We start from the raw sequence: 17,332 nt of genomic DNA, 5'->3' as shown, positions 1-17,332 counted from the left end.
TGTGTTGGTGTACCACATAAAAACCTGATAAAATACGTGGTTTTTTGTGAGAAAATGTAAACATCTTAAAAGGCTATGACTAATTTTGCAAGGCATTGCCACTTGCAGCGGTAAGTGATTTAGAAGAATAGCAACTTAAGGGCACTCCATACACATTTAAAAAAATGCGCAATTAATACTTGTTTTAGTTCCTATTACACCAATAATTCAATTAAAAAAAGGAAATTAAATGTTGTTGTAGCTCATATTATGCAGGTTTCTTCAAAGTACTGTTGTAGATCCAACTGTTTCAAGTATTTTGTTTTCTTGTTTAGCAAACAAGGCTTCAGTCCAGTGTGCCATGCAGCTCTGATGCTGAAGAGGAGCTGGAAGCCTTGGAAGATGAGAACCGCTCCCTGAAGTCTCAGCTGGAGGAGGCCAAGAGAGGTTCCAGCCGCCTGAACAAAGAGCGGGACGAACTCACCCGACGGCTGGAGGAAAGAGACTTGGAGAGGGAGGCGCTGAAACGGGCCAAGAGCGACCTGGAGGAGCAGAAACGGCTGCTGGACCGATCTCTGGAGAAGATTAACAAGGAGGTTAGTGTGTGTGGGGGTTAAATTATGATTCTAATGCATTTAGAAGCTTTCAGTGGCTTATTTTTTTCTCCTCCTGCTGTCAGATGGAGATGATGATGGGAGATTCCCGTCAGTCGGTGGCCACCTTGCAGACACAGCTGGAAGAATTCAGGGAGCGATCGAGGAAGGACCTGCTGGAGGCGCAGCGTAACAACAAGGACAGGCTGGCTGAGCTTCAAAGGGCTCAGACTAACCTGAAGGCCCAGCAGGAAGAGGTCAGGAACAACCTGTTTTAGTAGAAATCACATAAAAGAAAACCATCTTACAAAAGTAATGTTTTCACCGTTGTTATATGATGAACATACCTTTGAGGATCATTTTGTAAAAAAAAATTAAAAAAAAGATGTACATTTAGGTTTTCAAAAACATGCTAAAAAAATGTTAATGTTGTGATTAATGACTTATTTTAGGTTAAGTAGAGAAAAGAACATGTGGAATCATAACCCAAAACACATCTGCTCCTCTCTGGCAGATGAAGCAAAGTCCATATAAGTCAAATCAATCAATCAAATCGGACAGTACTGGTAAAAGATTTGGAAATGAGTAAGAACAAATAAATATGAGATTGGTAGATGGCGCAGCATAAAATTATGATAAAACCAACAGTGTATGAGACAGAAACTGTTTGAAAGCAGATCAATTTAAATGTGATCCCTTTCAAACATTAAGGTTTTTACCTTAAACTTATTGTTGAGGGTTTCACTGTGCTCAAAAGGCTATTCTGAGGTTATTTTTTGTACTCTCAAAGGAAACAAAAAGTAAAAATTGTTCTAGAAGAGTGTACTTTCTTAATTGAAAACTTTATGCTTACAAATAAAAGCTTAACCAACTTTGTCTGGCTTTGTGTGGTCTGGCTGTTGACTCCCTGGTCGAGCCAAAGTCATAAACTGCGTTATATCCTCTTCCTTCCTTCCGGTTTGGGTTGTTCCTGTCCTTAAATCAAATGTTGTTTTTTTTCATAATCCTGGGGGGGAAACTGTTTCCAACAGAGAGACTATTTTTTGGTTTATTAAGAGAAATCCCTCCTCTGTAATTGTTCACTTTAATGGAAATCTCTTAATCCTTTTTCTGTGTGCAGCTCAAGATCCATTCAATATACTTCTTCAAGAAAAATAACCATTTTTTTGTCTTTGTCTTTATGCCACTGTGCAACTCTGAAGGCTTTTTGTGTCAATTAGGTGTGTTACAAACTTACTAATCTGTTTTAAAAACAATGGAAAGGCAGATTTAAATTTATTCATTTTATACATTTAAGGTTTTTAAGTTTTTTAAGCTCTAATATGATATATGCCCTTTAAGGTCTGCAACCAATCTCTCTTAACCAAAGGCGGATTTGCATTAAGAGGCTTGTGCAGGTATTTGTTTTGGTGGTTGTTTAAACTTTTATGAAAAATACTCTAGATTAAAATCCCTACATTTTAATTTTTATTTAAAACATTTATTTCTTTAAAAATTTAATGCAAGAAAATATTTTCCAACAAATACTGTAGTTGGAAGGAGGACATGATTACCTCTATATTGCATACTTTTTTACTCTACTTAACACACTAAATTATTGAGTTCTGACCAGACCAGTTGCTGTCGCTGTTTAATTGAAATTGTTCATATTGATAATGATGCCTCACATTTTGCCAGTGATAAACTAGTTACAGTGGAGAGAACAAGTATTTGATGGGTAATGAGCAGAGAACAGGCCTGTGAGAGCTGGGATTCTTACTGGTTGTTAGGTGATCAAATATTTATGTCATGCAATAAAATGCAAATTAATTACTTAAAAAGCACACAATGTGATTTTTTTGGGGGGATTTTTGTTTTAGATTCAGTCACTCACAGTTGAAGAGTACCAATGATAAAAATTAAAGACTTCTACATGCTTTGGAAGTGGGAAAACCTGCAAAATCAAATACTTGTTCTTTGTTTTCTCTCTTTGCTTTTTTATCTCAAATTAGCTTCTCATCAACTAAAAAAAACACTTCACTTGGGGTTTCCACTTCAAGCTCAGGTCCTCTACCAGAGGTCCGGGAGCTGGAGGGTCCTTCACAATATCTTAGCTGTTCCTATGACTGCACCTTTCTGGTCAGAGATCTCAGAAGTTGTTCCTGCAATCTGCTGTAGCCTCTTCCCTAGTTTGGGGTTACAGCTCCAATGACCATTGGCACCACTGAGACCTTGACTCTCCATAACTTCTCTATTTGCTCTTTGAGCCCTTGTTTTTTCTTGAACTTCTCATTTTCCTTCTTTTTGACAGAACTGTCACCTGCGATTGATACATCTATCTCTACTTTATTGTTTTCTTCATTGTCAAGTTGGTTAGGCATCATCTGTTTATCGGTTCGGTTTTGGAACCGAAGTCCGCTTCACCTGTCAGTATCTTGCACCCAGCTGTTATGTGTTGGACTGTCTCAGTATCATTTTTGCAAAGCTTGCAGGGGTTTGTCTTTCCATGCTGGTTTCTCCTGATACTTCTTTTAAACATTGTGTTCCTACATTCATTAGTAGATTTTGATTGGGGACAAAAAAAAAAGTTGGAGGGTTTGCACAGTGGTTATAGGTGCTGTGCTTTGGATCCAGTGGGTTCAAACTCCACTTAGGTCAACTTAGTGTGAACTCTAGATCATACATTACTCAACACTAGAAGAACAAATAAACGTTTTAGGTCAGCTTCGGGGAATCATATAATATGAGAATCCTGTAAGATTTCACAAATAACAAAATTTTGATTTGCTTTTCCAGGTTTCCCGTCTCAAGAAGGAGCTGCTGACGTGCAGCGAGGAGAGAGACAGTGCTCAGCTGGAGAGAGATCTACTGAACAACCGGCTAAAACACTTGGAGAATGAGCTGGAATCCGAGAAGAATTCGCACTCTGACCGCAGCCGGGAGATCCGGGGCCTGGAGGTGAGACTTCTGTGGTCAAAGGTCATGACAGGTGGAGTCTAAAGTTAGATGGGAGTAAATCAGGGCTACGTGGATTGTTGGACAGTTGGTGTTCACACCTAAAATAATGAGTAGATGTGTTTGAGACGAAGCATAGACTTGCCTGTAAGTCTGAACTTGTTCACAGGATAAAATCAAGGCACTGGAGATCGAGCTAGATGAAGAGAAGAGTGGTGTGGAGCTGCTGAATGATCGCATAACCAGAAGCAGAGATCAGGTGCAGAATGACATTTGAATATACATGCAAATAAGCAGGAGGCATGGAGGTCTGAACAGTCTACTAACTCTAGCTGCTGATTGTTTACATTTCTCTCCACTCAGGTGGACCAGCTTCGCTCAGAGCTGATGCAGGAGCGCTCAGAGAGACATGACCTGGAAATGGACAAGAGCGCTATAGAGAGACAGGTACCCCCAGATCTTCTCAGGGCTGATTAACAGTTTTTCAAGCAGGACTGTTTTAATTATGATATTCTTCTCCTCACAGGTAAAGGAGCTGAAGTCACGCTTGGCTGACATGGAAGGACAGACCCGACACACAGCTGGAATCGCCCTGCTGGAAAACAAGATCCAGGAGCTGGAGGAGAGACTCCGCAGTGAAGAAAGGTACAACTTAAACTAACAGGTCAAAAATAATTCTTCTCATCCTTAAGTCATCTGATTCCTAGGAGACTACTTCAATCAGTTTACATAACTGTATATCAACTCTTAAAGTAATGGTTTGTTTTTGTGTAGCAAGATAGTCAGAATAAAACTAATGGATCGGAGATTACCAATTTAAAATCTATAAATTGTGTTTGTAATGAAATAAAAGCTCAGAACAAACTAGTACAGGACACAGCTTCGAGCTGTTAACAAGAAAATCACAATTAACAGACATATTAAGTGAATAAGTTATTATTTGTATTTATTCACAAATGTTGCAAGGCATGTACAAATACTGCAACTGCTAGTTCCTTAGAACCAACCGTAGCTGAAGCTTAGATGCCACTCATGAGTGGAGAAAGTTGGGTGGATGGTAGAAAATATTTCAAGATGCAATGAAGGGAAACAAATGGAATAAAAAATAAATCATAAACATTGTAGTTAGACTAAAAATAAGGAAGCGAATGGATAAATTACCAGATAAATAGGTGAGTGAGTGAATGAATGAATGAATGAGAACAGGAAATAATTTATATTAACAAGTTCATTTTAATGACTAAATGCATTCTTGATTATTAATTTTTTGCCTTACAACAAATGAATGATTGATGCAGTGTAATCATCATCAGCATCTTTAGTTCAATTAATCTCTTTAATTTATTAAAAATAATTCACCAAAATTCCGAACTGTACAAAACTAAAACAAACAAAACTGAATAAAAGAGACGCCCTAAACGAAAAAAGCTTCTGGTAAGACAGATTCACTCCTAAATGTCAACAGCAGCACATAATTCACCCAACTCTATTTACTCTATTTATTTAATTGATAGTTTTCTTCATTTTTAAACAGGGAGAAAATAATGAGTTCAAAAAGCTGTAAGATCAATGCTGTGCCAGTAGATGGCGATAAAGTTTACATTGAAAAACAGGAAAAGCCAACAAAGCCTGGAGGAAGATCCTCCCAAAACAGTTGCTGCTTGTTTTTTCTTCACTGTTTCCTGTCAGTCATACCTTCTTGACTTTATAAAAGATAAAATAAGAAAAATGTGGAAAAAACAAATAAAAGCGTCTCTGCGGTGGTAATTTCTAGCGCCGATAGCGATAATTGGTAACCATGAAGTAGGCTGCTATCTCATCATTTTTTTTAAATCTCTGATTACGACGTTTTCACCAATGAACCAAAAAAACGGTGATTTTGAAAATTTAGGACTTCTTTCTCACAATAATTTTCTGCTGCATTCATGCGAGATGTGGAAACAGTAGAAAAGGACATTTTTACATAGGGCCAGGTTGGTTTGAATGACTTTTACAGCCTGGTCCTAAATAAAATCTTCATTTGAAAACTGGGGTTTGTGTTTGCTCAGGTTATCTTTGTTGGACATCAACATCTGTTTTATGTTTTTAAACATTTAATTGTCATTTAATGTCATTTTCAATGGTACTAACAGAAACGGGAAACTGTGGTCATTAACGAAATATTTGAAGTAACAAAGTTAGCATTACAGTTTATTAAAAAACACTTTAACAGAAGACAGCCCATTATAACATCCAGTCTATCCTTTTATTACAAGTTAATAATTTAAATTTAAATTCATTTGCTTTTTTAGGGATCATGAACAGTTTTTCAAACTCCTGGGCTCCTCACCCCTAAAAAATCCCCTCACTTCCTGTATAATATCAAAACAATAAACAAATAAACCCCAAAGAATCCTTTAGTAAACCACATTTTAAGGTCCACTTCCAAATTGGGGTTTTGAACCATTTGTCATTTGCCTTTTTATAGGGAGAAGACGAGTATCCAGGCCTCCCTGAGACGAATGGAGAGAAAACTGAAGGAGCTGAATGCCACATTAGACCAGGAGAGAAGCCAGCATATTGAGCAGCGGGATCAGGTAAATATTCAGGCTTTGGTCCAAATCAAACAAGACAGTGAGAGACTGCATACCTTTAAGGTCACTGACACATAGAACACATCACTGATAAAACAATTCATAAGAATGCATCTGTAGGGTTTTCCGTAAAGTTGCCAGGACAGACAAATGGACTCAATTGAAAAAACATAACCTCCTTGGTGGAGGTAATTATGTGTTGCATGAGTAAATAATAGATTTTAAAAAAACTTGATTCAACTGTTTAAATCCAATATTAGGCTGCTTTCACACTCTTTCTCATCTTCGCATGGATGTTGGTATATCTAAAATCATGTTCTAAAAGGAAATAAATTGTACATAGTAAATAGAGCATTTTGTCCTGTCACATAGTTCTGTATATTTTATGTGTTTGGTTGTAGGGTGTAAAATTTACAGTGTGTTACTCTGTCAGGACAGAATAGGTTTCTATTGCTGCGATGTCAACATCATTTTCAATGCTTATGATAACCTGACCGTCTTGGACTAAAAGGTCAATGCTCTGTAGATAGTTTATGAGTGCCTCTAAGTGGAAGTTAGGGTTTTTATATCTGAAATAATCAGAAAATAAGGCCAAGTCCCCTGCTCTTTCAGTAGCTGTAAGCATTTAATATGCCGAGTTGAGTGAATCTTAATCAGATTTTATAGAAATGTTGTATGTGTGGTATATGTGGTGTCTCCAAGTTGGGACATTCATGCCACAGACTGTGACTGCCTGGTTAAGCTGGAGCTTAAATGATTTATGTTATAAAGATTTATGCGTGGAAAGGCAGTATGCCCCAGAAACACAAGGCAGATATACATTAATAAAATCTGATATTTGTATTTTGCTTCAGTTTTTGGCTCTGACTTGCAACCTATTGAACAAATTTAGTTTTAATTTGTGTTGTAATTCATAATTTGTATTTTCAACATTCCACAATACAGTGCAAAGGCTTTGAGTAATCTTTAATTTCCTCACGTTTTATTCCAAGGAGACTCACTTTCTTATAATATAAAGAGAATTTGATTCGCAAACCTTCTTGTTTTAAAATGTCTTTCAAGTTTTTTTTTTCCATGGCCTTTCACTGCTTTCTCAATATTTTTTTAACCCTGCTAATTGCATTCTGTCACAGAGACAAAATTTCTTCTACTTGTTGGATTGAATTTATGAAACAATAAAATAAATTACTAAACCTAAACTGTAATTTAGCTGCTATAAAATCATGTCAAAGAACAAATAGCTGAAATCTCAAATGATAAAGCATCTCCTTGGTCATCTGTTGCAAATAAGTTTTGTTATTTCCAAAACTTTAACTAGGTCACTTTCCTTGTTGTTATCAAGGTTAGGGTTTATGTTCGTTTGTTGTTGTTTTTTATTTTTTTGGTCGGGCGCAATATTAGGGAAACATTTGTGGAAAAAACACCCAAGGTCTCCCTGAAAAACTTTAACAGACCCTCAGACCACGACTTTTGGAAATGTTGATGGAGATCACTTTAAAAGATTACAAGAAAGCATGGCTTCTTATAAATATAAAAGAAGTAAAATAAAATTTTTACTTTCTACTCTCCTCCTAACCCAACCCCAACCTTCCTCAGTCACCAGAATGACCCCTGACCTGTCGTGGTTTTACATATTTCTGCTGCCACATCATCAGTCACAGTTTCTCCCTCATCAGTCCCAACCTACTGACACCTTAACCGTGCACCTACTGTTCATGTCCTTCCCAGCCACCCACATCTTCACCTTTAACCTCCTCTGTTCCCCTTTAACCCCCTTCCTCTTCCCCCTCCCAGCTGACCCTTCGTGTTAAAGCCCTGAAGCGGCAGCTGGACGAGAGCGAGGGGGAGGTGGAGCGCTTGGAAGGAGTCCGCCGTAAGGTCCTCAGAGACCTGGAGGAGCAGCAGGAGCTCCAGGAAGCACTCCAGGCCAAAGTCACAGCACTGGACACTGACCTGAAGTAGGTCTCAATTGTACTGCAAAGATTTTAAAAACTTCTATACACTAGATGGCCCTCTCTAACAACTAGATCCAGTAAGCTGAAACTTACACTGGTGTTGATTGATTTTTCTGTTGCTTGCATCCTCTCAGGCGTAAGTTGCAGCAGACTCATCGCACAGCTCTGAGCATGTCCACGTTGAGCTCCGATGAGGAGGACGATTTCTATGATGGCAGTAAAAACCCTCCATCCTGAGCAGGAGACGACCACAAATAAATACCTGCTAGCAAAAAAAAAGGACAAGAGGGAAAGCAGAGATCTCAGGGCATCAGTGGCTCACCTGTGAAGATCTTTTATTTTGCAGTAGCAGGTTGAACAGATTTATCAGATTTGTCTGACCCTTCCCCTATGCTGTGATTATGATTCCTTCAGAAATGTCTTTTATCTGTCTTGGTTTTTAAAGATTCGCAGCATGTTTTTAAAAAGAGCGACTCTTATGTGTTTGGGTCAGTTTTGCTTCACAACCAAAAAGAGCCCCGTAAGTTTTATATATGAACTCTGGAATGATAACTTATATTCTTCGTTTGCAGCTCCACGTATGTCTTTGTGTTTAATGTGAACTTTTCTTCTTTTTTACGGCCTGTTACCTGTTCCTAAAGATAATCAGATGGACACGCAGCAGCAAATAAACATCTCCATGTATAAGTTTTTATCACTGACCACAAATACAGCTCTTAGCCACAAATAATTATGTTCAACCACAAATGAAATATTTAGAAGTTTACACACACACATTCCATTGAATGTCATCATTTTTTGGCATTATTGCTTTGTTTAACCCTTTTTTTCTACAGAATGCATGACAATACAACACATACATATATATATTTTTGCTTTTGTAGCCATTTAAAAGGGTCTTGGTCTCGGGCTTGGTTCTGACTTATAACCAAAGTCCACCAATTAATAATCTGTTTGAAACCCGGTCTGTTCCAGAAGCCTAACATCAGCCTGCTTTAGCCATTCCAAACCCAATTTAGGTGTTTGGGATCATCAGTCAGTCAGTCATTTTCTACCGCTTATTCCATAGTGGGTCACGGGGGAGCTGGTGCCTATCTCCAGCAGTCTATGGGCGAGAGGTGTTTGGGATCATCGTCCTATTAAATCACCCAATTGTGTCCAAGCTTTCCACATTAGTCCTCCTCCTTCATTATACAGGCATCAGAACCACTGCCACCGCCGTGCTTGACAATGACACAGATTATAAAGTAGGCAATGGAGCTTCAATGAAATAGTTGAAAGAACCTACAGAACAACACCAAACAGACCTGGAGAGCCAAATTGAGAGGAAATTTCAGAATCTTAACTTGTGTGTGTTGATGTCAATGAATACAGTCCCAACACACATAAAATGGATTACCCATTACTGCCATTCTAGTTCCGGATGGAGATGTGTTCACAGACATCTGGTAAAAAAACATCAAATCCTCCTTTTATGTCAGATTGAGTCCATTTCTGAAAAACTGACTGAATGACAAATTTAATGTGCTACATTAGTGACTTGCTCAATATTGCAATTATTTCCACCACTATGGATCTTGGGATGTTTCTGATAATTATACCCAACTTGTGAGCAGCCAAAAGAAAAGCAGCAACAAGTCAGCCTGGCACAAGTCCTGAAAATAAAGGCTTTCTTTCAGAAAGTTTATGATTTTAATTTTTTTGTGCAAATCTGCAAGATAAAATCATGAAGAATCTTGTCGAGCTTTGGAGATGCGCTGCTGTCTTTTTTCCATGGCTGGACATATTTTCTTTCATGTAAAGGAGGACAGTTTCTGTCAGATTATGTAAACTTGGACACAGTTGGTTGTTGATAGAACAATGATCCCTAAGACACATCAAACTGGTTTTTAATGAACAAGATGAACAATGAGCTTCTGGAATGACCTTCTCAAAACCCTATCCTTGATCTTAAGGACGGTCAATAAAAGCAGAGTTTGTGTCAGGAAACAGATTTTATTTTAACTCCTCCAATTCTAGCAGGAAGAATGGATATAATACAGTATGTTGGTGCTATGTATGTATATATCTGAGCCAGTATGTATAATTTAACGCTTTGTTGGTTAGAGAAAAATCCACAATAAATTCAAACTGTCACACCTAATCTAGTTTTGTTTTGTAATCACTGGATTTATATGGTGTTGTCATTTCCTCCGGGACAAACAAAGGTTCAAATGCATCATTAAAGCCGCGAAATGAATGACTTTAATGCTCACGGTAATTGTGTGTAATGGTCTGTTTGGAACGGTAAAAATGTTAAGTTACTGTACATATGTTTATGTACATCCTGTGTCTTTACTGACGCCTTACATTGAGCTTCACGGTTTGACTTGCTGTCATGTCATTGCAGCATCCGTGTTCTGTCTCTATAGTTGCGGTAATGATTTTAGATGGTGTTTCACATGCTTGCCTTTGCCTGCATGTTGCTCTGTGCATTCCTGTAGCAGGACCCATTATGACATTTTTGTAAGCACATTTTGTTTTTTTGCACCTAGCTGTTATGAATGTTTCTGATTTTCTTATGATGCTTTTATTATAAGATCATATGTAAGAATGCTATTAAATTAAAATGAGTTTTTCATGAGTTGGTAAACTTGATTTTTCTTAAAGGAACTTTAACCAAAGTTTTTGAACCTTGTGTGAAATACAGAACATTTTTTCAGTAGGATCTATATGGGATTTATCGGTTTCCAAGGCATTTTAGCATGTTTGCACAGGGAACTTGTACAATTATATAAGAGCACAGCTATAATGCACACATTATAGCTGTGACTGCACAGCTCTCTTGAGATCCCATTACACTGCTTTAATAGAGCTGAGTTCTGGACTTTGACTGGACCACTGCAAGATCTTGATTCATTTCTTTTTCAGCCATTCTGTTGTAGATTTACAACTGTGTTTGGGATATTTGCGCTGCCGATCACTCAGTTTGGACAAAGCTTAAGCTGTCTGACAGAAAGCCCCAGAATTGACACTAAAAAGTTTGGTACACAGATATTTTCATGGTCAATTCAATGAGTGCCAGGTGCCCAGGTTCTGTGGCTGTAAAGCAGGCCCAACTCCTCACCCCTCCACTCCTGGTAAGAATATTGTTCTCTTGTGATTAATCTTGGTCAAAGTAGAATTATGAATTTCAGATTGTTTGGAAATGCCTTTACAAACCCCTCACAGACTGATGGGCAGCAATAATCACTGCTCTAAGGTCATTGCTGATGTCTTTCCATCTTGGCGTTGCTTGTATAATTCAGGGCAGCAAACTGCTTCCATTAGAGGAGGTTGCGTCTAATAATCAATCTTGTGTATTTTATTAACAACACCTCACTGTTACTTTCCTTCCTTAATACTCTAAAATTAGCAAGAGTGCACTTGCAGTTTTTCCAACACTATTTTCATTTTTACCAATGTCAATGTGGTTGCTTCTTCTCAAGAGCAGAAAGTTCCCAAATATGGTTCTCTGATGATTGATTGAAAACAGTTTTTTAAACAGAAGTGAAGAGAAAATAACTGCATGTATTAAAAATGAGTTCTCCAGCAATCTTTCGTAGACTGACAGCAGACCTAACCGGCTCAGGATAAAGTGGGAAATATACCCAACCAGAGGCAGGTTCTCACCTTCACAGTGATACAGGGAATAAAAGATCAAGACGCAACCCTGCAGGTTTCAGGTTTCACAACCATCTCTTCTCCTGCTGTTACATGTGACAGAAAGCCTGCTGGATTGTGTCAAAATGTATTTTACAGAATGTCTGTCTTTAGGAATTAAATTAAAGGTATTCAGTATCTGAAATATGTGCATTAGTACATGAACCCAGGTTTGGTGTAAAGTCATGAAGGCTCTTCATATAATTTAAGGCACCTTATTAAATTATTTATATGCCTTGAACCTTTTTCGTCAGTGTCTTTTATTGGGATTTTCTGTGATAGAACATTTGATTTAAGCGAGCTACTTGTACCTAATTAACAAGAGCCCCATCATAACTCTGGAGGATCTGCAAAGATCCACAGCTCAGGTGGGATAATCGGTTGACAGGATAATTATCAGTCATGCACTTCACAAATCTGGACTTCAATGAAGCGTGGCAAGAAGTAAGCAGTTCTTAAAAGCAAACCATTATAAATCCAGATTGCCATAAGACATGTAGAGGATACATCTGATGTGTGGAAGGAGTTGCTCTGGACAGGTGAGACCAAAATTGAATGTTTTGGCCAACATGCAAAACCCTCTATGCATGGTTCACACACTATCCCCACTGTGAAACATGATGGTGGTAGCATCATGCTGTGGGGGTGTTTGCTGGATGGATGCAGTTTACTGCATACCTATAATCCTGGAAGGAAGCTTGTTAGAGACTCAGACTTGAGACTGGAGTGGAGGTTCACCTTCCAGTAGGACAATAACCCTAAACATACAGCCAGAGCTGCTAGTGGTTTAGATCAAAACATATTATTGTGTTAGAATGGCCTAGTTAAAGTTCAGACTGAAATAGATTTGAGTATCTGTGGAAAAACTTGAAAAATTATGTTAAAGATGCTTTCCATCCACTCTAGATGTGCAAAGCAGGTGGAGACATAGTAGGACTTGCAGCTGTGATCACAGAAAATACAGTTCTACAAAGTAGATTTTTATTTGTAAAATAACTTTTGAATACTTGTATAATTTTGACCGTGACAAATTGCGCAAGAAACATACAAGGGGTATGTATAATTTTACTGAGGAAAATCACTTCAAGTTGTGTCTGAAAAGCACAAACCGAACATAACAGAAAACAAGGCAGATCTATTCCAAGTTATCAAATACTACCTTAAAAATGCACGGCAACTGTCACTCAAATCCAATTAAAAACACATATCTACTGTCCCAAATGACTGAATTAAAACCCTTTGATACCCTTTGTTTTAATTAAGGCAACAGTGTCGCAGAGCTTTTTCAAACAAGCCAGCAGTGGGATTCTTTTAGCTGCAGCCAGGTTTTCCACAGCGCCTGTAATCCTCAGATGGTTTACTGTAATTACTGAAGACAACAAGCCACTAGCTGACTCCACCTCTTCCAGCCTACCCTGTCTTTCTCCTGACCTCCCCGTGACTTTCCCATGGGTTTCCCTTCTCATAGCTTCTCCTGTCTTTTTTTACATTACACGTCCAGTGAGCAGTGAATCTTTAGTTTAAATAGGAAAACCATGTGTTATAATGCAGTGGTTTTTACAGTGAGAAAGAGCTCTGTTTTACACAGAGGTCATCAGGTGTCCTTAAAGAGCTCCCTTTTGTAGTTACATAAATATATTTATTTAAGTTAATTCTTTGCAGGTTTACTTTGGGTTGGGCTTCAAAAAAACTCTTTAGGAATGTGTTCCTTTTATTCATCTCATGTGGCTCTTCACACAAAGCGGCGGTGCTTTATTTATAACTTATTGTGTTGCAGTGACGGAGAAAGAGTGTTGCCTTTTATGTGGATGCCACTGTAAAAATATGTCTTTGAATAATAAAAAACTAGAGGCTATAACAAAGACATAAAGCAGAATATCACGATGCCATCCACAGTGTGAGGAAGAATAATGAACAAGGATGGTTGTTGGGTGCTTGTTTTCTAGATTTTACATGACTCTGGACTTGATGTTATAGCACCCCTGTTGGATTGAACGTCTGAAGCGTTGGTTTATTTTAATATTTTTATCTACGTGTTTATTAAGTGATAAAATCCCTGTTAAATTCTGTATTTCTGAAAATCTCCTGCCATTTGCCACTGAAGATAAGCGAGTTCATCCAAAGACCTAACGGGAGGTGACAAGTGAGCCACCTGACATGCTGCAGGGCTCTTATTAAACAGCTCTCTATCCTATTTGCAGGTTCGACACAGAATTAGCTACAGAGCATAGGAGGCAGAAGACCTGCAGGATCCTGTAATGTGTACTGTAAGGGGTATAGCTTTCATAAAGACAATGGTGGGGAAGAGGACGAAATGAAGAGGGACGTCTGATGGGATCCCTCTGGAAGAAGATCAGACAGGCGTCTGAGTACAAAATGGTGTTGTTCAGCAGCACCAACGTCAAAAGTCTGCCGGACGGAGGCGCCATCAGCCCCCCTGAGGTCAGACACAGTTTAGTCTTAGAAATGATCAAGACTGAAGACGTTCTTGTCGTGAATCTATTCCCTGCATCATGATTAGGCCTGTAGCCTGGACATTCTGCTTTAATTCAACAGAATGTTAAAATAACATTAAAAAAAAAAAAAAACTACATGAAAACATTGGGTTAGATAAGCTAAACTTGAAATAAAAAGATTAAGCAACTTTTAAAAAAGCATTACAAATGAATGGTTTTGCTACTTACAGATCTTTTGAAATATGTCTTAAATCAAGGTATTACGGTCTTTATTTATTTAAGAAAGAGTCTTCTGAGGTTGTAACAAAAACCCAAATAGGACATAAATCCACAGATGTTAGGAATCAATGATTTTTCCAGTTTTCTGTTGTGTTCTTGGGATTGTAGTACAATATAAATCCTGGTACTCACTCACTGCTTACAGGATGCCTACAGGGTTCTTCAGTGGGTTCCTATGGGCCAATTCCCAGGTACCGATATGGAGTACTTACTGTGTACTTACTAGATGAGTACTTAGTGTGCATACCTACCAATGTGGTATCTATTGGATATCTTTGAGGTACCTACCTCAAACCTATTAAGGAGTTATTTACAAAAAAGCATATTAGTTAAAGTGTTGGTAACTTTAGGTACCAATGCTTTAACAAGTACCCAGTAAGCACTTGTATAGGATACCTATAGTAGTGAATTTATCATGCTACCACACATCTACCTAAATGTTATTTTCTGGAAACCTGGAGTGCTTACCGTTTACTTACCAGTTGGGTACCTGAACTTCATTCCTATCAATGTGATACGTACTGAATACCTGTGGTGTATACCTGCAGGGTACTGTTAAGAGTATTTGGGAGGTTTCCTATCATTTCAGACAGGTTTTGGCTGAGAAACTATGTGTGGTGTAGCTGTCCTCTGTCTGGTCCTCAAATGTCCTGAAGGAACAAATGCACGACCTTGGTAAGGTGCACACTGCCTTGAAAAGGCTGATGAGCTTCAATTGTGGATGTGTTCTGCAAACAAAGACAGAGAATTGAGGATACCACAGAGAGTGTAGATAAGTATCCACAGAATAATGCAAAGCTGGAGGATGAATTACACTCACCACTGGGTGCCGGTCAGGACATAAACTGGAGGTAGAGTTTTCTTCGAATCTTTAATTAGCAGTTAGAGCAGCTGTACAGACATGATGAAGATGGAAGGATGTGGACATAAGGATGTGGTTTAAATCACAACAGAAATGAAACCACAGAATACTTATTAGATACAAAGTACAGAGGTGACACCTGCTGGTCGTAAACTCACTGCAGGTGCTTATAAACTACCACAACGGATATGACTCAGACGTCATATAAAGAAGGAAATATCAAACTCAAAATATTTACTGATAAAAGCACAGCAAGATAGTAAAACAAGCCAGCGCATGTCCAGGCCCGTCTGAAATTTGTCAATTATCATCTGGATGATCCAGACGGATGAGAGAATGTCACGTGGTCTGATGAGACAAAAATAGAGCTTTTTGGTCTAAACTCCACTCGCCATGTTTTGAGGAAGAAGGATGAGGACAACCCCAAGAACACCATCCCTACCGTGAAGCATGGAGGTGAAGACATCATTTTTCGGGCATGTTTTTCTGCAAAGGGGACAGCCAGTATAACTAAGGAGTGGCTCCGTAAGAAGCATCTCAAGGTCCTTGAGTGGCCTAGCCAGTCTCCAGACCTGAACCCAATCGAAAATCTTCGGAGGGAGCTGAAAGTCCGTATTGCCCAGCGACAGCCCCGAAACCTGAAGGATCTGGAGAAGATCTAAATCGATTAATGGTCCAGAATCCCTGCTGCAGTCTCTGCAAACCTGGTCAAGAACTACAGGAAAAGTCTGATATCTGTAATTGCAAACAAACGTTTCTGTACCAAATATTAACTTTTGTTTTTCTGATGTATCAAATACTTATGTCCTGCAATAAAAAGCAAATGAATCACTTAAAAATCACACAATGTGATTTTCTGGCTTATTCTCTTAGATTCCGTCACTGACAGTTGAAGAGTACTTATTATAAAAATTAATTTCTTGTGGGTACTGGAATGTATTAATGGGTAACAAGAACCATTTCCTAATGTACCTTTATCCCCATGAAAACGATGCTAATACCCAATAAGTAGATACCCCATACATATCCTTTAGGTACCCAACAAGTTGATGGGTTTTCTGTATTTGCTGTTTGTATAATTTTATGAATCTGTTGTCAGGATCTTGGTTAGATCCTGACTGTCTAGTCTTGTCTGCGCTGTTGTTTTACGTCCTCAGTTTGTTTCAGTTTGTTTTCCCCTCCTCCTCACAGTTTAGTTCACATTTTGCAAATAAAGTACTTTGGCTTCAACAACCTGCTGTGGTATATTTCGGTCTCAGTCACCATTTTCGTCAATTTCTTGTAATCAGTTGGAAAATAATTAGTTAGGCTGTTATATTTTTTTATATTATTAAATTATACAAAATTATCCTACTTTAAGTTACTGTTCATCGCTGAAATACTCCGACCAGTAATATTTTTCTCTGCAGTGTTCATGTGTAATACGAAAAAAGCCAAAAGGAGAGGAAAAACGTAAAAAATAAAATAAAATAAAAAAACTAAAGTAGACTGGCATAACTGTGCTTATTTGTTGTTTTTGGGTCCAACATGTCATGTAAGTAAAACATGGGTCTGTTGTGTAACTGCGATGGAGACCCACAGGTCTGCTACATTTCCCACACCCAGGCAGACCATGAAGGCAGCATTGAGTCAGTGACAGACTGGATCAGGTGTCTGTCTGCTCACCTCTACTTCCCGCTTTCTGTCGTGTGAAGGAGAGTTTTTCAATAAAATACTACGGACAAAGTGTCTACACCGCTAATTTCTCTTAGTTTTCTTCACTTTGCGGCGACAAGATGAGCGTAATGAGAGAAAGAAAGGCGATGGAAAATGGAGAAGAGGGCAAGAAAACCAACGTGAGTGATGTTTAAAAAGTATTATTTGAATAACGAAAACTAGTAAGACATTTTTATTATTTTACTGTATTGGCCTGTCTAATTTCTAACAGCTGTAGAGTTTATTAACCGGACAGTACAGCTTGTTTTTTCTCAATTTTTTGCTTTTTGTTCAAATACCTCAAGGATGTGTTAAAGTCTCACCT

At 38.3% G+C, this 17,332-nt stretch overlaps 2 protein-coding genes across 5 annotated transcripts in view; both read left to right on the top strand.

Moving 5' to 3' along the window:
• The window catches only part of cgnb (cingulin b), a 38,207-nt gene extending 27,550 nt beyond the window's left edge, over positions 1 to 10,657 (top strand). For 2 of the 3 annotated variants that reach the window (XM_047383093.1, XM_047383095.1), the window contains 9 exons: positions 315 to 575; positions 659 to 829; positions 3,348 to 3,509; positions 3,676 to 3,765; positions 3,870 to 3,953; positions 4,033 to 4,151; positions 5,974 to 6,082; positions 7,874 to 8,037; positions 8,169 to 10,657. In XM_047383093.1, coding sequence (XP_047239049.1) covers positions 315 to 575; positions 659 to 829; positions 3,348 to 3,509; positions 3,676 to 3,765; positions 3,870 to 3,953; positions 4,033 to 4,151; positions 5,974 to 6,082; positions 7,874 to 8,037; positions 8,169 to 8,271 — 1,263 coding nt within the window. In that variant the 3' untranslated portion in view covers positions 8,272 to 10,657. The other variant, XM_047383096.1, reaches the window with a different exon arrangement.
• A 3,336-nt stretch (positions 10,658 to 13,993) lies between these two features.
• The window catches only part of tuft1b (tuftelin 1b), a 30,413-nt gene continuing 27,074 nt past the window's right edge, over positions 13,994 to 17,332 (top strand). Inside the window, exon 1 of one of the 2 annotated variants that reach the window (XM_047384458.1) lies at positions 13,994 to 14,157. In XM_047384458.1, coding sequence (XP_047240414.1) covers positions 14,047 to 14,157 — 111 coding nt within the window. In that variant the 5' untranslated portion in view covers positions 13,994 to 14,046. Of the gene's footprint in view, positions 14,158 to 16,992; positions 17,148 to 17,332 lie in introns of those variants that run through there. The other variant, XM_047384459.1, reaches the window with a different exon arrangement.

Source organism: Girardinichthys multiradiatus, chromosome 13 (assembly GCF_021462225.1).
Source record: "Girardinichthys multiradiatus isolate DD_20200921_A chromosome 13, DD_fGirMul_XY1, whole genome shotgun sequence".
In the NCBI taxonomy this organism is placed as follows: domain Eukaryota; kingdom Metazoa; phylum Chordata; class Actinopteri; order Cyprinodontiformes; family Goodeidae; genus Girardinichthys; species Girardinichthys multiradiatus.
Note: the sequence above shows the minus strand (reverse complement) of the source record. Positions and strands in the feature narration are given on the sequence as shown.